At 43.3% G+C, this 25,419-nt stretch overlaps 1 protein-coding gene across 10 annotated transcripts in view; it reads right to left on the bottom strand.

The window, feature by feature from the left end:
- The window catches only part of NTRK3 (neurotrophic receptor tyrosine kinase 3), a 956,517-nt gene that overhangs the window by 452,212 nt on the left and 478,886 nt on the right, over positions 1-25,419 (bottom strand). For 4 of the 10 annotated variants that reach the window (XM_073568722.1, XM_073568721.1, XM_073568724.1 and 1 more), the window contains exons 7-11: positions 12,406-12,548; positions 5,819-5,960; positions 4,020-4,316; positions 1,794-1,817; positions 1,183-1,253 (exon numbers count right to left, since the gene is read on the bottom strand). In XM_073568722.1, coding sequence (XP_073424823.1) covers positions 1,183-1,253; positions 1,794-1,817; positions 4,020-4,316; positions 5,819-5,960; positions 12,406-12,548 — 677 coding nt within the window. The remainder of the gene's footprint in view (positions 1-1,182; positions 1,254-1,793; positions 1,818-4,019; positions 4,317-5,818; positions 5,961-12,405; positions 12,549-25,419) is intronic. The other 6 variants (XM_073568723.1, XM_073568725.1, XM_073568731.1 and 3 more) reach the window with 3 other exon arrangements.

Raw genomic sequence — 25,419 nt, 5'->3', positions numbered from 1 at the left:
CTTCCCATTAAGCAAGGGCTCTACTGTAGTTAAAAAACAGGTGGTCTCTTAGTTTTGCCCCTCCAAGCCTTCCCCCATCCGGAGTGCTGTGGGTCCACACTCGCCAGTATGACAACAGTATAAACAGAGATCTTCCAATCAATTATCTGGGAAGCGTAAAGGTACTGTCACACTTAGCGATGCACCAGTGATCCCGACAACGATATGACCCGGTCAGGATCGCTGGTGCATCGCTAAGTGGTCGCTAGTGAGCTGCCAAACAGGCAGATCTCACTAGCGACATCGCTGGGGACGGGGATCACTACTTACCTGTCAGACGAGGCGATGAAGACGTCCTCCCACCCGAGTCCACGCATCGCTCGTCGCCACAGCAGAAAGCCCAGCAGGAAGCTGACGAAGAAAAATGGCCTAGGCCGTTCTCGCGCTATCAGCGATAACCAGCGGGGGAGCGGTCGGAGGTAAGTATCACACATAGCGATATCGCTAGCAATATCGCTGCTACTGTACGTCACAAAACCAGTGATTTTATAGCGATATTGCTAGCGATATCCCTTAGTGTGACAGGCCCTTTACACAAGGTTCAGCCTTTGGAAAATTGGCTGATCTGCAGCAGATAAAACCTTGATTTCATCAAAACTGTAGAAAGAAGCCCTGTAAGCAACACATCACTGGAATGAGAGTCTCTGCTCCTACATCATGCTGCTCTCAGATGGGGTAGCAAAAACCATGTGACAGATTCCCTTTTAACCGATTATTAGGTTAAAATATGGAACCTGTTTTCCTGCGTTTGTCCTTGTAACTTATGTAATGATAAGATAGTATATTTCTACTTTCTGTCCGTATCCCTCTGAGGTGGTCCAGTATGACTACACATCCCGATACTGTATATCATGCCTATTATTAGTAGTGATGGCAGGCACAGGCCGGACTGAGGAAAGTGATCATTCTTTTAGATCTAGTGGATATGGACAAGATATAGGACGGACTTTTCATACTCACAAAAATGTGCACTAACTGACCCTGTGACACGCACATTTAAGCGTAACATGCCATGATCTTTGGAAACATTTGTTCAAAAATCCCGTTATGTTCAGTTTATTATCTGCACAGAAGGCGCTAGCATCGAGAAATATGTTAGAAAGCTGAGCCTGTGTTTTCTTAAGATATCAAAATGTAACTCACGCCAAAAGTGTCCTCTTCTGGTTTATGAGTCACGCTGATTGGAGGCGTGGGACTTATTCCAAGATCTGCTACTGAAACAAAAGGAGGTGAATAATTCTATGAACATGATATTATTATTCTCCTTATGCACTACTTGCTTAAAAGGCCACCAACTATTTTTATCTCATGGTTCAGATAATTGGATACCAGCAGACATACAAGAGCGCTCCGCCGTCTAGGGACCCATCTTGTTTTGAATATAAATGTACATATACCCTGAGAGGTTTAAGAACCTTTGTAATAGAATTCACACATAATCAAAAATGGACATCTTTAAACTTATTACACGAAAAAATCCTGCTGGTTAGTTTCCTGCCGATAACCTTAACCTCTTAGTTTGTGGCCCAGGAGACTACTGTTCTAATAACAAAGAATATAACGTTAACAGCTCTTGGCCAAATATATATTGGTGAGTAAAGGGAATTCCCTGGCAAGACCCCTTTGGCTTTCCTGTCAACATGATCTATTAGGCATTGGGTAAAAGAGACCAAACCTATCCCATGGATTCAGTAAATTGAGCATAAACTAGCAGCACCATGTACTGAAAAAATACAGAAAGGACAAATACGTACCTGAAACAAAATAATCAGTATTCTCTGTAAAAAGGATAGTAAATGGCAGATTTAGTAAATCAGAACTAAATGGAGATGCAAAGCTAAGAGAACTAGTGTATATGATGAAAGGGTATCAATATCCACAATACACATTCTATTTTAATACATATGGGATCTTGTATCATAGCTTAGAGGATGGATAGATAGATAGATAGATAAATAGATAGATAGATAGATAGATAGATAGATAGATAGATAGATAGATAGGCAGATATTATATAGATAATAGATAGATAGGAGATATATAGATAATAGATGGATAGATAGATAGATATTAGATGATAGATAGATAGATAGATAGATAGATAGATAGATAGATAGATAGACAAAGCATGCAAAACCTTCTATGCCATCCAAAAGAAACTCTACCATCTGAAGCCACCAGTGAGGGTCTGGTTAAAAATCTTCGACTCTATCATCGCCCCAATCCTCCTGTATGGCAGCGAAGTCTGGGGTCCTCACACCTACTCAGACTGGTCAAGGTAGGATTCCAGCCAAACAGAAATATTCCACCTGGAATTCTGCAAGTACCTTCTCCAAGTCCATCGGAGTACCTCCAACAGTGCTTGCCGGGCCGAGTTGGGCAGATTTCCTCTACACCTAACGGTTCTAAAGAGGGCACTGTCATTCCAGGCTCACTTACATAGGAGCAATCCAAGCTCCCATCACCATAAAGCCCTGACACATGTAGGTGAAACAGAAAAACCAGGATCCTCGGAACAGCCGACCCAAACCCAACCTGACCAGAACACCAATCACAACAACCTGACAAAAGCCGGAATCAGGAAGATGGTAGACGAAGGCCAGGAGAGGTACGTAAGTGACTGGAATAACGACATCATCAGCTCACAGAAACTGACCATGTACCGGAGTCTACAGAGAGACTACAGACTGGCCCCATACCTGGAGAAACTCCCGGACCCCAGAGACTGCAAGATCCTGAGCCGGTATAGACTCAGTGCCCACAGTCTGGCCATCGAATCTGGCAGACACAGGCAGAGTTACAAGCCCAGGGAGGAAAGACTGTGCCTACACTGTGACCAGGAGGCCCTGGAGGATGAGACCCACTTCCTGCTACACTGCTCCAAATACTCAGCAGTGAGGGACACTCACTTCAGGAGACTCTCACATCTCTTCCCAGATTTCATCACCATGAAGGAGGAAGAGAAAACATATATCCTGCTGGGGGGAAGAAGAGAGAGCAGTGGAGATAGCAGCGCTATATGTGAGCGAATGTCATAGACTGCGAGAAAGAGAACTATGATATGTCATGGATGTCTATGGCCCCCACCCTGGATCTGCCCCATGCCCCCCATCCACCTTCCCTATGCCAAGGACTATAGCCCCATCCTGGATCTGCCCTATCCACCTTTCCTACAGCCCCTACCCAACATCCCTACAGTCCCTATCCCTATTCCCTTTTGTACACTTGCTTTGGCAAAACTAATGTGTATTTAGTCCTGCCAATAAAGCTTCTTTGAATTAAATTGAATTGAATAGATAGATAAATAGATATGGGATAGATAGATAGATAGATAGATAGATAGATAGATAGATAGATAGATATTAGATAGATAGATAGATATTAGATGATAGATAGATAGACAGATATTAGATAGATAGATAGATAGATAGATAGATAGATAGATAGATGGATAGATAGATAGATAGATAGATAGATAGATAGATAGATAGATAGATAGATATGGGATAGATAGATAGATAGATAGATAGATAGATAGATAGATAAATAGAACATGGTAAACCAATAGCACGTATTCAGAAAGTATGTATAGAGTGAACTAAATCCACATAATAATATTACGGGGATATACTCTGCAGGAGCATGATATGTGCAATTACAGTAGGAATTCCCGTCTGGGACATTTATGGCATGCTTTTAAGATGCACTACAAATGTTTCGTAGGTGAGGGTCCCACTCTCAGCCAGAGAGCTAATATGGATGTCTAAGAACTACTAGGAGTAGAGACACTTAGGAAGCTCAGCTCATCTGACACACAGACGCCTTCTCCATATGACAGATTTGTAACTGAACTAAGATACATTTATATTCCCGATTATATTGGAGATTCCATTAGCTGTTTAATAGCTGATTATACAGGAGATGCAGTGGGTGGGACATTCATAAGGCAGGGAGTCAGATACAAGAAAATACCAACTCACCAGGATATGGCTGCTCCAAAAAATGGGCATATACTGTTTGGGTAGCAATTCCAAACTTATTTTTAGCAATCAGTGTATAGTTTCCATTGTAATAATGTGTAGGTTTATTAAACAGTAGGCATCCTTCCATTAACGCGTCCTGCTTGTAAACCTCTTGTCGTATGAAATCCACCGGCCGCAGCGGCTGATTGTTGTGATACCAAGTGAGGACTGGGTAGGGATTCCCACGAACAGTAAATTCAATGCAGTGCTCTAGATGAACTACCGGCTCTCTCAAAATCAGTATCCGGGGAGGATCTACAGGCAAAGAAGGAGAAACAAAGTTGCATTTCTGCTTCTTTAAATTATTCAATAACTTTCATTTTTGGCAATGAATCAATTTTGGCAGTTCTTGTAATTTAAGTTAAAGGGGTTGTACACTATTTGGATAACCCATCTTAAATAATGTATTCCCCAGTGTAATATAAAAGTGACAGATCCTCACCTCCTGCACCAGCACAGTTCATGTGATGTCAGAATCAGGCGTTTACGTGACATTGTATTTCCACATGCCAATGCTGCCAATAATCGGCCACCAAGCATAAATTAATGGACTGCTTCACCCACACTTGCACCAGACAAACCTTGGACATCTGAAGACAGTGTGATAACTGCAGCCAATTATCAGTCACTGATTGACTGCAGCGCTAACATGGCAAAACAATGTCATTCAAGCGACAGGAGACCTGGAGCCAACATCGCTGGAACTTTGCCGATGCAGGAGTTGAGTATCATTTATTTCTGCATTACAATGGAAAATGCAGCATTTAGTAACGAGATGTCAGAGTAGTGGACAATCCCTTTAATCAGCAAGTTTACCTATCGAAAGTGTTACTTTACGTCTTGTTTTGTCTGAATAAGTATCATTGGCTGCATTGTGGCTCATGCGATGAGAGACTAACCACGAGTACTATCTGTGCCTACATTATTTTGTTGACAATGTTGTTCCTTCTCGCACAGTGACTGACAGAATCGATTTAGTGGTCCCCTTGTGTTCATGTGGGCTTTCACTATGCATACACCCCAGCCAGTGGCATTGATTGGGATCCACATCTCTTAAGCAAAATGGAAAACTGCAAACAAAAAGCAGAGCTTGCTACAGCTGACCTGGCCTGTCCATGTATTACATAGTTAACTAATCATTTAAACCCCATACAGCTGAAGAAAAAGCCATCACCACAGATGTAAATACCTTCTTTTTTACAACCTATATGTTGCACCACACAATCTGTGTCCTATGTCTTACAATAAAAGAAGACATTTAAGTCGGTGGTGAGTGCCACATTGTGTTCTTTTGATGTAAGGGATTTTTCATGTTTCAATTATTGCTGAGTGCCACTAAGGACTATAAGTAACCAAGTCTAGTAAGGACACCCCCTTCTCGCATGGGATTTAAACACCAGTACACTGTTGCACTAGCACAGAGACTAGCATTGGTCCCTGTACAGTTCACTGCGCACACAGACCAAAAATACTGTAGATTCATGTGAACATAGCCTTAGTGTGAGTCGCAGGCTGTGAAAGTGAGAGATGTAGCAGTAGAAGACATGGGCAGCTGATTGGTCACAGCATTCATCCTGCTTCTGCAGCTCTGTGCTAGTAAGACCCCGCCCACTGCGCTAGTAAGACCCCCACCCACTGCGTTAGTAAGACCCCGCCCACTGTGCACAGTTACAGAGAAAAAAATCAACTAAAGTATCTACAGACAGAAGCATGACACACTTGATACTATTTAGAGGGCATCTCCACATCCAACTTACAGTAGATAGTGAGCGATACAGTAGTTTTCGTCATCCCCACAACATTTTCTGCAATACAGGTTACGTTGGAGCCATTGTCCTCTCCAGAGACGTTGACTAGGGTCAGGTTAATGGAATGCACATTGGTCCAGTTGACATTAGTCTGCCATCATCGTGAACATGTCAGGAAAGCATTAAAGGAAATATGCAAGAAACCCGTTAAAAATTGAACAAAGCAAATACAAAAAGATTGCTGTGAAGTTATCTGCACGGAAGAACAAAAGCTGCTTTCATTATGACATCAAAGGAGATTTCTGCCGAAAGAAGAGAATTCAATTCTACAAATGCCTTTTTGTACCTAGTTATTTCCTTTACAATGTTAACTATATTTTTATCACTATAATTGTCAGAATAAAGTCCAATTATAGTACAATTTCCACACAAACAATAGAAGGGAATTCATACAATTAGTAAAAAAATGTGTTTTGTTCACAATGGTTTTGAACTTTGCAATCATGGATGGCATTATAGAGCTATTCAAATCGGTAATTTCTTTAAAATGTCGAAAATGAGCATATTCCAAAATACAATAATCAGTGTTTTAGACCTTATCTAGAAAGAATAAAACAAACAAAAGTGATTATGGATGTTATCTCCTAATACAAATGCATATGTTTAATGGAAGAAAAATAACCCAAGAATGTCTCATTAATGTCTGTAATAGAAAGCTTTCACATTACTATGCTTTACATGAACCCCTTCATGACCACATATTGTTAAATTACATCTTATAGTCACAGTGACTGTATGGAGCGCAACTCAACAACTAAGGCAGCACCATACCCTGCAGATGGCGGCTGTGTTACACAGCCAGCATCTGCCTTTAACATCAGCAACTAGAGCTTGCTCCAATTGCTGCTGTTCAATCATTCCAAGGTAACTATTCACCAGGTATTCCGTATATAAGCTAAAATCACTACCAAATATTGAACAACACTCCAACAACTGGTTCAGAAGTACCCAGCTCCCATGCATATCTAAGAAAATACTTTCTGTAATCATCCCACAATATATGTCAATTGGTGTGGTCAAGTCTAATCAGTGTCACGGGTCTGTGCTCTCGTCTTCTCTGCTCCTGCAATGGCCATGCTCCTGTCTTGATTGATGTCTCCTACATCACCCAAAAACTCTGTTGCTCTTGCACGGCCCCTGTTCTCTACTGTGCAGATGTTAAAGTTGATCAGTCTTTGAAAGACATCAGTCACGACAATCAAGACAGGAGGATAGCAATTGAGAAGTTACGATCCTTTCACACCGGTTTTGTGATGCAACAGCGATATCAATAGCGATCTCGCTTTGTGTGACATGTACCCGCGACCGCCCCCCCCCCGCTGGATATCGCTGATCGCGCTCGAAGTGCCTGGGCCATTTCTAACTCGTTGGCGTCCCGCTGGTGCTGACTAGCGACGCATGGACGCAGGCGGAAATCGTCATCATCGCTGCCGTGTGAAAGGTAACAGCGACCTCTGATGGATTGCTAATCGCTGCTGTGTTGCTGGTGAAATCTGCCTGTTTGGCAGCTCACTAGCGACCATTTAGCGACGCACCAGCGATCCTGACTGGGTCGTATCGTTGCGGGATTGCTGGTGCATCTCTAAATGTAACGGGACACTTAGGGGAGGTGTGGAGCACAGACCATCACACCCATTTGACGGGACTGCAATGCTTAGCATATGGTGCTAGAGGTATTTTCTTAGATATGAGGGGGACCTGGGCAGTTTTGAGCATGGTGCTTAATTGGACTTAAAAGTGATGAATTTAGTTTACATATGCTGCTGTCGGCAATTGACCACATCAATTTAATGACTCAGTTGTCCCTGCCGATAGGCCTCACTGGAATGCAATAGTGGGGTGCCATGGCAGCCAGTAGTCTGCTTAAGTCCCTCATGGCTGCCATGATAGTTATTCTATGAAGCCCAGTCTGTTACTAAGCTTCATAAGATAACTGAAATTTAACTCTATGCTTCAATTTTGTTTTATTTCAGTATATAGTAAAAATGACCAAGTGACTGCAGGTTCAAGTCCCTTAATGAGACTTAGAAAAAAATTAAGAAAAAAAAATTAATTAAGATAAAGTTTAACTAATGCCCATTTTACAATAATAAATAAATAAAAAAGAAAACATTTGGTATCATTACATCCATAAATGTCTGCTCTATTATGATATGAAATTATTTTAACAAAATATTAAACGTCACAAAAGAAAAAACTGAGTTGAAATGAAGTCATTGCATTAATTCCAATGACTGCACTAAAAAAAGTCATCAAAATTTCAAATGTATGCAAAAATGGTTTAAATAAAATAATCCCTCAAACTGGAGTACTACAAGAAAATTAAGAAAGTTACAGGACTCAATAATAATGTAATTCAAAACTACGACTCATCCAGTAAAAATCAAGTCCTCTAATTCTTATTATGGGGCAAAAAAACATGTTATGGCTCTTGGAAGAAGAGGACTAAAAACAGAAAACACAGGAAATTGCCCGGTCATGAAGGGTTTAAATGAATTGTACAGAATGAATACACCATTCTTTTACAGAAGGATGAGCGGCAAGTATAATTTTTAGATTTTTTACCTCCCTTTATTTATTATGCTTTGGGGTCTAAAACCAAAATACACAGCTTTTACCAGTAATTTAATTGATGTTAAATAAATTGTACGCAAACCGAGTTTCGCAACGCCCGTTATATAAAATTTGTTACATCATATTTACATATTAAGACTGAAAATGTTTTAAAACATCAAGATTGAAAATTGGGTCTCAGTAATAAAAGCCAAACATGGATTTATTCCTGTCTGATGACCTACAGGTGGCCTTAGACATTAGAGGTGGATTTGGGCAAATTGTCCACTGTACAGTACTATTATGAGGGTAAATACATATAATATCTAACACACATTAGAATTGTCATCTAAATGGAAGGTAAGAGCTATGGAACATTTGTGAATCTTATACCACTCAGTTCAAAGAGAGTTTTTACATTTCTCCTCATAGTAGAAAATGTAGAAAACGGTCGTGTTTTGACACAACAAAAAAAACAAGAGTTTAAGATGAGTTTCAGTGAAAGAAAAAAGAGAATGAAAAGAGACAACTGACAGGTTTAGCCTGATACATCTGACATGCTCCAAGTAATAGACAAGACAGGATGACTGCTGTTACTGTACACCCGCAATGCAAGACTCAGATGGAACAGATGCCATACTAAGTCTCTTGACCTTCTTGCCTGCACTTCAGTAAAGGGGATGGACAAGGTTCCCACCCCTATAAAATATAAATAGGAGATTACTGATTCACTTCACTGCACAACTGCTCAGCTAAGCAGCACTTTACAAAATTATCTACAGTATATGCTGCCTTGTGTGACAGCTAAAAAAAAGTTTTATCAAAAGTTCTGATGGCCTCAGCTTTTTTTCCACATAAAGAGCCTTTATTGTATTACTTTAATATTTGAAGCAAACCATAAAAAGGAGCATATGTGTCACAGTGTCCTTGAGAACAGCTCGGATCATTGGTGCAGCATACTTACGGTAATTTAAGCAGTACAGCATGACGTGAATGAATAAAATGCAAGTTATTCTGAGTCTTTTGCCACTAAACTATTTATCAATCTTCTTGGCTCACCCTGCTCTATATTAGGTTCCAAGTATATCAAACAGCGTTTTTAGGGTGACAGGTTCCATAATCACAAGAATAAAACTTCCCTGAAGCAGTAGAGGGCATGTATAACCCGAACTTCTTGCATTGGCTATGGGAATGGCAATCACACATGTACAGGTGCTTCTTACAAAATTAGAATATCATTTAAAAGTTAATTTAGTTCACTCCTTCAATACAAAAAGTGAAACTCATATATTATATAGAGTCATTGCAAAAAGAGTGATCAATTTCAAGTGTTATTTCTATTAATGTTGATGATTATGGCTTGCAGCCAATGAAAGCCCAAAAGTCATTATCTCAGTAAATTAGAGCAATTAACAGAAAACACCTGCAAAGGCTTCCTAAACATGTAAAAAGGTCCCTTAGTCTGTTTCAGCAGGCGCCACAATCATAGGGAAGACAGCTGACTTGACAGATGTACAGAAGGCAGTCATAGACAAACTCCACAAGGAGAGTAAGCCACAAAAGGTCATTGCTAAAGAAGCTGTCTGTTCACAGAGTGCTGTATCCAAGCATATTAATGGAAAGTTGAGTGGAAGAAAAAAGTTTGGTAGAAAAATGTGCACAAGCAACTGGGATAACTGTAGCCTTGAAAGTATTGTTAAGAAAAGGCCATTCAAAAATTTGGGGTAGATTCACAAGGAGTGGACTGCTGCTGGAGTCATTGCTTCAAGAGTCACCACACACAGATGTATCCAGGACAAGTGGTACAAGTGTCACATTCCTTGTGTCAAGCCAATAGACAATGCCATAAGCCTCTTACCTGGGCCAAGGAGAAAAAGAACTGGACTGTTGCATAGTGGTCCAAAGTGTTGTTTTCAGATGAAAGTAAAATTTGCATTTTATTTGGAAATCCAGGTCCCAGAGTCTGGAGGAAGAGTTGAGAGACACACAATCCAAGCAACTTGAGGTCTAGTATGGAGTTTCCACAATCAGCGATGATTTGGGGAGCCATGTCATCTGCTGGTGTAGGGCCACTGTGTGTTATCAAGACCATAGTCAGCGCAGCCATCTACAAGGCAATTATAGAGCACTTCATACTTCCCTCTACCGACAAGCTGTTTGGAGATGGAGATTTCATTCTCCAGCAGGACTTGGCACCTGTCCACACTGCCAAAAATACCAATACCTGGTTTAAAAACAACAGTATCACTGTACGTGATTGGCCAGCAAACTCGCCTGACCTTAACCCCATAAAGAATGTATGGGGTATTGTCAAGAGGAAGATGAGACACCAGACCCAACAATGCAGATGAAGGCTGCTATCAAAACAACCTGGGCTTCCATAACACCTCAGCAGTGCCACAGGCTGATCGCCTCCATGCCATGCCGCATGGATGCATTAATTGATGAAAAAGGAGCCTCAACCAAGTATTGAGTGCATTTACTGAACATACATTTCAGTAGGCCAACATTTCAAATTTTAAATTCATTTTTCAAGCTGGTGTTATAAAGTATTATAATTTACTGAGATAATGACTTTTGGGTTTTCATTGGCTGTAAGCCATAATCATCAACATTAACAGAAATAAACACTTGAAATAGATAACTTGGTTTGAAATGGCTCTATATAATATGAGTTTCACTTTTTGTATTGAAGAACTGAAATAAATTAATTTTTGGATGATATTCTAATTTTGTGAGAAGCACCTGTATATCATCACTTTGTGATGTGAACTGAACAGTATTCATGTATGGCCATCATTGTTCAATTCAAGGAAGGACACAGGACACCATTGGTGGGATGCATAATTAACTAGAGGAAGACAGATATCATCCTTGACCTAATTGTTGCAAGAGCTGCAAGACAATCATGATCTCTTTCCATGCCTTGAATACTGATGACTGATTACTTAAGGGACATTTACATGGCAGGATAATCAGAAATGAGTGCTGTTAAAAACACTTGTTTCACAATTACATTGCCATGTAAACAAGCTGACGAACCCTTGGTGAACGAGAAAAACGCTTGTTCATGTGGAGAAATTAACTTTTATGCAGTATAAAAAATAATCGTTCTTGATGGTACATCGGCCTTTGTAAACGTGACTCGTAGTGCCAAAAACAATGGTAGCATATTTGCACTGAGTGATCTAGTATAAATCGCTCAATGCACATCATTTACTTTGGTCTGTCTTTGTAAACAGGTAGTCAAACGAATGCCAAACTGTAAAAATTTACCGAACGGATGTCATTGTGTAAACAAACCCTTAGGCCTTATTCACACGTCTATATAATATAGTCATGTTGTACGGATCCATAGTGTAGAGTCTATAGAATTCTTTAATTTTTTTTACCCATAATTTCATGGAAAACTATGAAGCAGCACGGGTTATTCATTTGCCAATTCTCTCAAGAAGGGGTCCTGGAAAAAAAATGGAGGATCTTCCAAAAGAGTTGTCAAGTCTCCTGTGCATCACTGAAGCCTCCCAAAACCTACCAGAAACCAATCTTTTGTTTAAATGCACAATCAGGGCAAGAATTGGTACAGTATATGTGACAAAACCCAAGAGAAGCATGGCCTGTAAAAAAAAGCATGAGAATTGATGGAAATGTTTTGCTTCTCTTTCCACTGTAAGCAAACACCTCCCATAGTGATGAAAAATTCCTTCTAGGGAAGAGTATAACGCCCGTTAGAGACACTATGTGGGGAAACAATGTCTGTTACAAACCTGAAAGAAATCACTGTACCAGGACTTTGTACAAGATGTTACTCCCATATTAATTTACAAAAGGTCTGGGTGACTTTTTTTCAAAAACTATGTTTTGAAAACACCTGTACTAGATCACTGCTACCTTTCATGATCTATATTTGAACTAGATGGGTTTATGTTTTTTTTCAGCCTTATGGGCATCTTTAGATATAATCTGTAGATTTTGCTTCTCACCTGATGTGTGCTAATTGAATGGAGGTGTGAAACAGCCCAATCGACATCTGGTAAGGGTGACCCCGAACCATTACAGGTAACCACAGCATTGTGTCCTTCGTGTACCTCCAAACTGCTGTGACTGACGCTGACCCCGGGGACATCTGTGTGTAGAAAAAAGTAAAATGATCAGAAAATAATCACATCATGTCTTACCTCTTCTTCAAAAATAAGATTTGTTCTGGAGTTCACCAATCCACCAATGTAAAGTATACCTCAGAAAATCTGATTATTCCGAGATATGGTCTCATTTCATCCTTCCAAACAGTTAAGGGCTGCATCTTAATTCCCAATGGACAATTTGGTGATTATATTGCACTCCCCTAATAGTCACACTTCTTATTCTCGAAACCTCTGCTGATATCAGCTGGGAAAAATAAAATCTATTCACAACAATGTGATCAACAATTGTAATTACTCTGGGTTCCTAATCCAGAAGATGCTACTAGGAATACATTAATATGGAGGATTTACATCCACGGCTCACAGAGCGACAAAAAAGTACTTGAAAATAAGGAATCGTCTTCAGGTTTTACATTTTTTTGCAAATAAAATGAAAGAACCTTAAACTGTTCCACTAAGCTGATTATACTGATCACATATTCTTCAACACCTGTTGGCAGGCAGCGTGGAATAGAAAACTGAGTGGCAGGGAGAATTATTTATCTCGATAACAGCGGCTAATCCTCTAGGAAGACAAGAAGGCCGGAATATATTAAGATGCTCAGTGCCATGAGGAGCTGTGATAACACAATTCACCTCAGCATCGTACCTGCATACTATAAACGACTTGTTTTGTTGCCTCTTAAAAAACAAACTTCAAATGAAAGAGGCAAATGATAAGAACACAAAGCCAGAGACAAACAGTAAAGGGCCTGTCACACTAAGCGATATCGCTAGCAATATCGCTGTAACGTCACTGGTTTTTGTGCCGTTATAGCGATATCGCTAGTGATATCGCTAACGACTTTTGGTTTTTTAGGGTCGCGTTTCGTTTCGTGAAACCCGACTTTTCCAAAAGTCGGGTCGAGCAAGATCGTCCAATTATAGTGAAAAGTCGGGGTCGTCCCGAAACACGAAACCCAATGTAAGTCAATGGGGAATAAAAGTCGGCAGTGAGAGGAGGACAGGAAACACACCTACAGTGCCCATTTGAATGCCAAAAGCATCAATTCTTCTTACTTAAGCTTGTCAACCTTAATTAACTTCATAATACAAGTTACGCACTGAAAAATGGGAGTTATTTGGCTAAAGTTGTGGGGGGGGAGGGCTGGCTGCAGGTTTTCATGTGCCCTGGGCGAAAGAGCGCCCCTTTAACATACCACAACTCATCATGCTCCGATACGGCAGAGAAATAGCGGTATAGTACAATGAAAAATACCTCACTTTTTACATCTCATGACGAGGCCCATCTATTTCTCCATACAGAATCATTGGTCCCATATAATGTTTGAAACAGTATATGATGAGCTCCACATAATGCTACAGTATATGTTGGTCCCCATGGATGAAGCTCCACTGTCTTATGGGCCCAAATAATGCTCCAAACATAATGGGCCCCATTTCTAATGCTCTAGTGTATAATGGGCCCTGTAAATGCTGCTCCAGTGTCTGATGTCCACCTTTGGAATGTTCCAGTGTATGGTGGGCCCCATCTATCATTCTCCAGAGTATAGTGCTCCCCAAAAATTGCTGTCCTAACATTGAAAACAATCAAATAAGTCTCCTCGCTAGGGAATCCCTGTACTTGTCTGGACTCCTCGTCGTCCCCATCTTCCATCTCACTGCACAGTATTTCAACTTTGCAAGTGCTGTGATCCTGAGCAAGCAGGGGGGGCCCACTCGTTGGCGACGGCACTGGCACAGGGCCCCTGATAGTACGGTGGTGTGTCTGATGGCGGGTGGGCCGAACCTGCACGTTCATCTGCAGCTTCCTCTTTGTCACCGTGTAAGATGGAACTGTATATGGGAAGGGTAACCTGAGTTTCATCAGGGTCAGATTCAGGTCGTGTAGCGTGCGAGGGGAATGTAGTGGTCTGGGTCAATGTACCAGCAGATTCATCGAGCAGTGGCTTGGAATCAGTGCACTTGTGTCGCCCCCAGGAGTACGGTCGCCACAGTGGCATTACCTTCTTCCTAGGGAGTGTGATGTCATGCTTGGGAGCAATGAACGATCTCTCTAGCAGGTTAACTGATTGGGTGGCGTTATTCCCACGAGTCATGACCCTCCAAACAGCGTTCATGAAGGCAAAGTGTTTGTTTTACGTGGGCAGTATGGTTGCAAAGCTGAACCTTAAAGGAATGTCCAAAAGGGCACCACCAGGAGTGGAGCCTACGGTTAAATTCGACTCCACCTGGGAAACCTCAACCATGCCAGCTACAGAACAGATGCACACATTGCAAGCTTAATTCCGTTAAAGAACGAGACTCCGTCATGCCCCGCGGTCCGAGTCCGGCTTACTAGAGGGACACGTGAGGCTCTGGCACATGAGATTGGCCAATAACTGGTGTGTCATGCCCTTACATGTCCGTGGCTGCATGTGCGCTACACTGAAAAGGCCAGCGTTTGTCTCTTACAGGTGCAGATAACCCGCTGAACAACGTTAGTGATGGGGATCACTGATTACAATTATTACCCGCGAACAATGATTTCCCAGTAAGTGCAGGTCAACCGCAGTTCCGGAATTAGGCCTAACCGTCATTCCTGAAAAAATGAAAAACTTACGTGTGCAAACCACAGGTGCTGTAGCTTGCTTAACAGCTCGCCAGCCGTTCTCACGCCCAGTATGGATTACACGTGATTGCACAAAGGTGAGAAAGGGTACCGTATCCCCAGATAACATGTATGGATAGCGTACACATTCAAAATATATGTCTATACATCAGGAGGCAGGCTCAGACGGTGTTAGGCCCAGTATGGATTGCACGTGATTGCACAAAGGTTAGAAAGGGTACCGTTTCCCCGGATAACATGTATGGATAGCGTACACATTCAAAATATATGTCTATACATCAGGAGGCAGGCTCAGACGGTGTTAGGCCCAGTATGGATTGCACGTGTTTGCACAAAGGTTAGAAAGGGTACCGTTTCCCCGGATAACATGTATGGATAGCGTACACATTCAAAATATATGTCTATACATCAGGAGGCAGGCTCAGACGGTGTTAGGCCCAGTATGGATTGCACGTGATTGCACAAAGGATAGAAAGGGTACCGTATCCCCAGATAACATGTATGGATAGCGTACACATTCAAAATATATGTCTATACATCAGGAGGCAGGCTCAGACGATGTTAGGCCCAGTATGGATTGCATGTGATTGCACAAAGGTTAGAAAGGGTACCGTTTCCCCGGATAACATGTATGAATCATAGAATCATAGAATCGTAGAGTTGGAAGGGACCTCCTGGGCCATCTGGTCCAACCCCCTGCTCAAAGCAGGATTCGCTAAATCATCCCAGTCAGATGTCTGTCCAGCCTCTGTTTGAAGACTTCCATTGAAGGAGAACTCACCACTTCTCGTGGCAGCCTGTTCCACTCATTGATCACTCTAACTGTCAAAAAGTTTTTTCTAATATCTAATCTGTGTCTCCTCCCATTCAGTTTCATCCCATTGCTTCTAGTCTTTCCTTGTGCAAATGAGAATAAAGTTGATCCTTCTACAATGTGACAGCCCTTTAGATATTTGTAGACAGCTATTAAGTCTCCTCTCAGTCTTCTCTTTTGCAAGCTAAACATTCCCAAATCCTGCAGCCTTTCCTCATAAGACAGGGTTTGCAGACCGGTCACCATTCTGGTCGCTCTTTTCTGAACTTGCTCCAGTTTGTTGATGTCTTTTTTAAAATGTGGTGCCCAAAACTGGACACAATATTCCAGATGAGGTCTGACCAAAGAGGAGTAGAGGGAAATAATGACTTCACGTGATCTAGACTGTATGCTTCTGTTAATACATCCTAGAATTGCATTTGCCTTTTTTGCTGCTGCATCACACTGTTGACTCATATTCAGTCTGTGATCTATTAGTATACCCAAGTCTTTTTCACATGTGCTGTCACTTAGCCCTATTCCTCCCATTCTGTATATGCTTTTTTCATTTTTATTGCCCAGATGTAGTACTTTGCATTTCTCCCTGTTAAAAACCATTCTGTTAGTTGCTGCCCACTTCTCCAGTTTATTTATATCTTTTTGAATCCTCTCTCTCTCTTCTCTAGTATTAGCTATCCCTCCTAGCTTTGTGTCATCAGCAAATTTAATCAGTTTACCCTCAATTCCTTCATCTAAATCGTTGATAAAGATGTTGAACAATACAGGGCCCAGGACAGAGCCCTGTGGTACCCCACTTGAGACATTCTTCCAACTGGATGTGCAGCCATTTACGACCACTCTTTGGGTCCGATCACTAAGCCAGTTATGAATCCACCTAACAGTTGCCTTGTCCATTCCATACTTAGTCATTTTTTCAATAAGGATTGTATGAGAGACTTTGTCAAATGCTTTGCTGAAGTCAAGATATACTATATCTACAGCATTTCCTTGATCCACCCAATCAGTGATACCGTCATAGAAGGAAATTAAGTTAGTCTGACATGACTTATTAGTTACAAACCCATGCTGACTCTGTTTAATGGATAGCGTACACATTCAAAATATATGTCTATACATCAGGAGGCAGGCTCAGACGGTGTTAGGCCCAGTATGGATTGCACGTGATTGCACAAAGGTTAGAAAGGGTACCGTATCCCCAGATAACATGTATGGATAGCGTACACATTCAAAATATATGTCTATACATCAGGAGGCAGGCTCAGACGGTGTCAGGCACAGTATGGATTTGATGGCCCAGACTACACAGCGGAGGAGCAGGGAGAGGTAAAGATTGCAAATGCTGGGGCCCTGCCCAAGCTATGGGGGCCCACTCGTGGGCGTCGGTACTGGCACTGGGCCCCTCATAGTACGGCGGTGTGTCTGACGGCGGGTGTGCACCACCACCGTCAGAGACACTTGATTGCACTATGAAGGACCCTGTGCCAGTGCCCGCGCCCAAGAGTCGGCCTACCCACCTGTCCAGGGCAACGGCACTCGCACGGTGTCGTGCGCTAGGTGGTGACCCCGGCCATGGGGGGGGAGGCAGCACAGTTAGGGAGTTTTAGAAAGTGGCATATGTTGATGTTGGACATTCAGCTGATGCAAAAGGTGAAATAGGTCAAGTCCCAGGAAGAGGTGGACCAAAGCAAGCCATTTTTCTGTCACCCTATGTGTCATCAGGGGAAGGTGGGACAAAATCCTTGGAAACCCATGCGTGGTTCATTTTAATGAAGGTTAGATCATCCACATTTTGGGTTGACAGACGGGTCCTTTTTTCTGTCAGGATTGATCCAGCTGCACTGAAGACTCTTTACGATAGCACACTTGCAGCTGGGCAAGCGAGCTCCTGTAAGGCATATTGGGCCAATTCAGGCCAGGTGTCCAGTTTAGCGGCCCAATAGTCAAAGGGGAATGACCTGTGTGGGAGAACATCGATATGGGAGGAAAAGTAGTTTGTAACCATAGTTGACAACTGCTGTCTCCTGTCACTTTCCATCGATGCAGTATTACCAGTTGTGTGAGCGGTACTTGAAAAATCAGTCCACAACATTGTCATGAAACCCCTGTCTCCAACGCCACTTCTGCTGTGTGCACAATGAACACCTCTGCCAAGCTGTCCCCGGCCCGTACGGCTCGTGTGAGAACCATCACCGCTGCTGTGTGCTGGGAATGCCTCAAGCAACCGATTTACCAGAGTTGCTTGTTTATTAGCCAATATTAGGTCAAGGTTCTCCTGTGGCATGATGTTTTGTAATTTGCCTTTATAGCGTGGATCCAGGATGCTGGCCAACCAGTAGTCGTCATCGTTCATCATTTTGGCAATGCGTGGGTCCCTTTTTAGGATCTGCAAGGCATAATCTGACATGTGGGCCAATGTTCCCGGTGTCAATGATGCACTGCGAGTGCTGGTTGGAGGAGCACTTTCTGGCAAATCCACATCCCTCCAGTCACGCACAAACCCTGTACCAGACCTTGCCACGCCAACATTTTCACTTGCCCCACGAGATGCATCCTCCTCCCCTAAGTAATCATCCCCATCATCCTCCTCCTCCTCCTCTTCTTCCTCCACCTCGTCCAGGAGAGGTCCCTGAGCAGACAATGGCTGAATGTCATCAAGGATTCCCTCCTCCTCTTCCTCCTCATCAACATTGGCTGCAGACGCCTGCTCCTTAAGGTGCGTCAAAGTTTGCATGAGCAGACGCATAAGTGGGATGCTCATGCTTAGGATGGGGTCGTCTGCGCTTACCAGCCGTGTGCATTCCTCAAAACACTGAAGGACTTTACAGAGGTCTTTCAGCTTCGACCACTGCACACCTGTCAACTCCATGTCTGCTCTCAAAGTGCCTGGCCGTGTATCCTCCCACAAATGCATTATGGCCTGCCTCTGCTCGCACAGCCGCTCCACCATGTGCAGGGTGGAGTTCCACCTTGTTGCAATGTCGATAATGAGGCGGTGGTTGGGAAGGTGGAGCAATCGCTGCAGCTTCTGCATACGAACGGAGTGTACAGGTGACCGGCGGATGTGCGCGCACAGTCTTCGCACCTTCTGGAGCAGGGCTGTTAACTCCGGATAATTTTTGAGGAAGCACTGCACCACCAGGTTCAAGGTGTGAGCCAAGCAAGGTATATGGCTGAGTTTTGAAAGGGCTATGGCTGCCACAAAATTACGGCCGTTATCACTAACTACCTTGCCTGCCTCAAGATGTACACTGCCCAGCCATGACTCAGTTTGTCGCTTCAAGTACTCGGCCATCACCTCGGCGGTGTGTCTGTTGCCCAAACACATCATCTGCAACACAGCCTGCTGACGCTTTCCACTAGCTGCTCGATAGGGGGACACATCGTGTGCAACAGTGGCAGCTGCAGATGGAGTGCTCGTACGACTGCGCTCTGTGGACGAGCTTTCGCTTCTGGAGGAGGAGGAGGGTCGAACGCCTACAGCCAACTGTTTCCTATACCGTGGGCTAGGCAGCACTGTCCCACCACCGCTGTCCCCTGTGGACCCTGCATCCACCACATTAACCCAGTGCGCAGTGATGGACACGTAACGGCCCTGGCCATGCCGACTGGACCATGCATCAGTTGTGAGGTGCACCTTTCCGCTCACTGACTGCTTGAGTGCATGGACAATGCGGTCTTTCACATGATGGTGGAGGGCTGGGATGGCTTTGCGAGAGAAGTGGCGACTGGGTAGGTCATAGCGTGGTACTGCATAGGCCATGAGTTCGCGGAAAGCTGTGCTTTCCACCAACCGAAAGGGCATCATCTCAAACGAGATTAGTTTGGCAATGTGGGCGTTCAAACCCAGTGTACGCGGATGAGAGACTGAGTACTTTCTTGACCTACTCATAGTGTCTGGGAGGGTGAGCTGGACTTGAGAGCTGCATATGGTGGAAGTAGCGGTGGACAGGGCGGACTGAGAGAGGGTTGATGATGGTGATGGAGTTGGTGTTCTTTCTGATGGCCTAGAATCAGTCTTTCGTTGATATAACAGTGGGATTCCCTGACTGCTGTGGCCTTGCAACGACACCTCAACATTTGCTGCTGTGCTAACCGGTGGGCTTACAGTGGGGGAAACAATGTAGCGTTGCTCACTACCTTCGTTGTGATCAGTTGCACATGTGGCACTTGAGGTTTGGTGTTGTGTCCACGCTTGCAAGTGCATGCTGGTTAAATGTCTAAGCATGCAACTGGTATTCAAATTTTTCAGATTTTTCCCTCGGCTAAAGGTCTTTGCGCACTTCTTACAGATAACCTTGGCCTGATCATGAGGATTTTGGTCAAAAAAGTGCCACACTGCACTCTTCCTACTTTGGTAGACATTTTGCGGCCTAGCACACTGTGATCTTTTGACCCTCTGGACAAGCTGTCCAGCAACTCTTTTGATGTTTGGAACCTGTCTTTGGAGTGCTCCGGGCCTGCCAGATAACAGCTGTTGCGATGTCGATGTCTGCTGTGGATGCTCCTCATCTGAGCTATTGGAAGCAGCACCCTCTTCCCCCAATGGATGCCAATCTGGGTCAACAACTGGGTCATCCATCACCTCCTCTTCTATGTCATGTGCACCTTCCTCTGTGTCACCGTGTATGGTGGTAGAGTGTGCGGGAAGGGAGGGGCACCTGAGTCTCATCAGGGTCAGAATCTGGCTCTGTACACTGCGAGGACAATGTAGTGCTCTGAGTGAATGTACCAGCAGAATCATCCATCAGCGGCTGTGCATCAGTGCACTCCATGTCAGATTCATCTTGGCCTGGGTAATTCACCATTTGACTTGATAATCCAGGCATGGTATGTGAAAACAGCTCCATGGAGTAATCAGTAGTATGGCCTGCGTCATCCTTCAATCTTGGTTGGGGTGAAGGACACAAGGAAAGGTGTGGTTCATGAACATGAGCCTCCAATGACGACTCAGTGCTTTTACTTTTTACAACTGAAGAAGAGGAGGCGATAGAGCTGGAGGCTGAGTCAGCAATGTAAGACAAAACTTTTTCCTGATGCTCTGGCTTTAAAAGCGGTTTGCCAACTCCTAGAAAACTAAGCCTTCGAAGCCTTATGTAGCCAGACGATGATGCAGGCTCAACACCTCCTGCATTCGGTCCTATTTTGCTCTTGCCACTACCATCAGATCCACCACCAACACCATCATTACCAGCTGCCAACCCCCGCCCAATTCCACGGCCTCTTCCACCAGCCTTCCTCATTTTTGGTAGAAATGTAGACAAAATCCAACAAACTATATAGTAATGTAAAACAAGGTACAAGGTGTCTATAGGACAGGGGAGATTTTGAATTTCTGCAGACACTTGTGGACACTGGACACTTTTGGATTGTGTGAGGCCCAATGAATATCTGAGCGCTATGTGACAGGCTCGATGGCACAGCTGTGACCAAAGTGACTAGAGGATAAGGGAGATTTTGAATTTCTGCACACACTTGTGGACACTGGACACTTTTGGATTGTGTGAGGCCCAATGAATATCTGAGCGCTATGTGACAGGCTCGATGGCACAGCTGTGACCAAAGTGACTAGAGGATAAGGGAGATTTTGAATTTCTGCACACACTTGTGGACACTGGACACTTTTGGATTGTGTGAGGCCCAATGAATATCTGAGCGCTATGTGACAGGCTCGATAGCACAGCTGTGACCAAAGTGACTAGAGGATAAGGGAGATTTTGAATTTCTGCACACACTCGTGGACACTGGACGCTTTTGGATTGTGTGAGGCCCAATGAATATCTGAGTGCTATGTCACAGGCTCGATGGCACAGCTGTGACAAAAGTGACTAGAGGATAAGGGAGATTTGCTTGCTTTTAAAAAAGCAGTTTGCAGAGCAGTGGGTAAACAGCAATGCCAGCCTGTCAGGAAGCCTTAAAAGGCAGCCCAACAACCAACACCACTGATACACCACAATATAGCCTCCCCTTGCACTGCACACACAGTGACTGGTGTGTTGTACAGGCCAAATCGCTAGCAGCAGAAGCAGTTTTTTTTTCTTCTCAGCAGGACAAAAAAAAAAATTGGGATTGCTTTTAAAAAAGCAGTTTGCGGAGCAGTGGGTAAACAGCAATGCAGGAATGTCAGGAAGCCTTAGAAGGCAGCCCAACAACCAACACCACTGATACACCACTATATAGCCTCCCCTTGCACTGCACACACAGTGACTGGTGTGCAGCAGAAGCAGAAGCAGTTTTTTTGTCTTCTTCCCTGCCTAACGCTCTCCCTACAGAATCAGCAGCAACCTCTCCCTATACTGAGATCGGCAGAAGTAAGATGGCGGTCGGCGTGCACGCCCTTTTATACCCCCTGTGACGCCCACCAAAGCAAGCCAATCACTTGCATGCCCTTCTGAAAGATGGTGGTGACCCCTGCCTATGTCATCACGTTGCCCACAGTGTCCGTGGATCCTGATTGGCGGAAAAAGAGCGCAAAACAAACTTTTGAAACGCGACTTTGGCGCGTAAGTCGCCGACCTCGTGGCCGACCTCATCCTAGGGTCGGGTTTCGTTTCATGAAACCCGACTTTGCCAAAAGTCGGCGACTTTTGAAATTTTTCGACCCGTTTCGCTCAACTCTAATCGCTATGTGTGATACTTACCTCCGACCGGCTCCCCCGCTGCTCATCGCTGATCGTGCGAGAACGTCGTGGACCGTTTCTCGTCATCAGCTTCCTGCTGGACTTCCTGCTGTGACGACGAGCGACGCGTGGACACGGGCGGGAGGACATCAGGATCGCCTCGTCTGACAGGTAAGTAGCGACCCCTGCGATGCCGCTGGTGAGATCTGCCTGTGTGGCAGCTCACTAGCAACCACTTAGCGATGTACCAGCGATCCTGACCGCGCCATATCGCTGGTCGGGATCGCTGGTACATCGCTAAGTGTGACAGTACCTTAAGAGAAATGGATAGGCTCAAGCTCCAGTGTCATGTCAGCCTACCATCACACCATGTATAAGATGGGAATAAGCCATCAGATATACCTCCTGGCACAACGCTTAGGGACAGTTTCACCTGATAGATTTTGTGGCATTGGCTAGCTGCCGAATTTTACATTATTTGATATAATCAGTTGCATATAAAACAGTGGCAACTGTTATAATGAACTGTGCATTTTTGGTCATTTTTTAATTTGTACTTTTATTTTCTCCAAGAGATAGTAATAAAGATACAAGTGTCATCACTTCATGACTTATCTCTGGAATTTATGAAGCATTTTCCGCCTTTAATGAAACTAATAATAAGACAGGACTGAATAAGAAAAGGACAATGGCTTCCTCAACACAATGTCTCAGGACTCCTTCACGTGTACGTGTTTCCGGTATTTGTGGCATCCATTTTTTCCACAAATACTTTACATACCCATTTTAACCTATGGTGATCTTCACATATCAGTGTTTTCACATGCTCCATGTGTCCGTGGGGACCATACAGAGACATATCTGCTTTTTTCTGGCAGCACAGATTACAAGAGCCAATACAAGGTCTATGGGTCTGTGAAAAGCAAATAAAGAACACAGATAACATCCATCAGTGTGCTGTATGTGTTTATCATTGAAATCTATAGGGGAATCTTTGTAATTTAACTCTTTTATCCATACCGGAGAAACACTGATGTGATGACATGTTGATGACACACTGATGACAGACTGATGGAAAACACTGATGACACCGGTACTGGTTTTTCACGTACATGTTTTATGCGGATGTGGGAAAGGGGCCTGACTGAAAGACCAAAACCTGCTGTCAAAGTTATCTTTTAGAAAGTCAAACATATATGTGAGAAGATCCCATTGGAGTGGTCTTTGATCCACATCCGAAATTAATTTTCAGAATGGAAAAATATATTATCAAGCTGTTTTGCCACAGTATTTAATATGCTGCAATGCAGGAATACCTGATGCTATATACAGTTGTGCTCAAAAGTTTACATACCCCGGCAGAATTTTTGCTTTCTTGGCCTTTTTTCAGAGAATATGAATGATAATACCAACCCTTTTTCTCCACTCATGGTTAGTGGTTGGGTGAAGCCATTTATTGTCAAACTACTGTGTTTTCTCTTTTTAAATCATAATGACAACCCAAAACATCCAAATGACCCTGATTAAAAGTTCACATACCCTGGTAATTTTGGCCTGATAACATGCACAGAAGTTGACACAAATGGGTTTCAATGGCTAATAAAGGTAACATCCTCACCTGTGACATGTTTGCTTGTAATCTGTGTGTGCATAAAAGCTGAGTGAGTTTCTGGGATCCAGATAGACTCTTGCAACTTTCAACCAGCTATTGACATTACTGGATTGTGAGATATGGGGAAAGCAAAATAATTGTCAACAGATCTATGGGGAAAGTTAGTTGAACTGTATAAAACAGGAAAGGGATACAAAAGGTATCCAAGGAACTGATAATGCCAGTCAGCAGTGTTCAAACTGTAATTAACAAATGCAAAATCAGGGACTCTGAAAAAGCAAAAACACGGTCAGATAGACCAACAAAAATTTTGTCCACAACTGCCAGGAAAATTGCTCAGGATGCAAAGAAAAACCCCAAATTACATCAGTTGAAATACTGGACTCTTTGAAAACTAGCAGTGTTTTGTGTTATTGCGTTCAAGATGCACAGTAAGGGGGCATTTGAAGAAAAATGGACTCCATGGTCGAGTCGTCAGAAGAAAGCCATTACTGCGCAAATACCACAAAGTATCTTGCCTACAATACACAAAACAGCACAGAGACAAGCCTCAAAACTTCTGGAACAAGGTAATTTGGAGTGATGAGACCAAAATTTAACTTTTTGGCTACAACCATAAACGTTAAATTTGGAGAGAGGTCAACGAGGCCTATGTTGAAAGGAACAGAATTCCTACTGTAAAGCACGGAGGTTTATCGCTGATGTTTTGGGGATGTGTGAGCTAAACATGCACTGGAAACTTGGTCAAATTTGAAGGAAAGATGATTGCAGCATACTATCAACAAATACTGGAGGCAAATCAGTGCAGAAGCTGTGCATGGGACGTTCTTGCATTTTCAAAGATGACAACGATCCAAAACATAAGGCCAAGTCGACCAGTCAATGGCTAAAGCAGAACAAAGTGAAGGTACAAGAGTGGTCATCTCAGTCTCTTGACCTCAATGTCATTGAGCCACTCTGGGGAAATCTCAAGCACGCAGTTCATGCTAGACAGCCCAGGAATTTACAGGAACTGGAGGCTTTTTGCCAAGAAGTGTGGGCAGCTTTACCATCTGAGAAAATAAAGAACCTCATCCACAACTACCACAAAAGACTTCAAGCTGTCATTGATGTTAGACAGGGCAATATAAGGTATTAAGAAATGTGGTATGAAAACTTTTGATCAGGGTCATTTGGATGTTTTGGGTTGTCATTATGA

Source organism: Dendrobates tinctorius, unplaced genomic scaffold (genome assembly GCF_039654945.1).
Source record: "Dendrobates tinctorius isolate UK_male_01 unplaced genomic scaffold, ASM3965494v1 ptg000022l, whole genome shotgun sequence".
Taxonomy (NCBI): Eukaryota; Metazoa; Chordata; class Amphibia; order Anura; family Dendrobatidae; genus Dendrobates; species Dendrobates tinctorius.
This window is presented reverse-complemented; position numbering and strand designations above follow the sequence as displayed.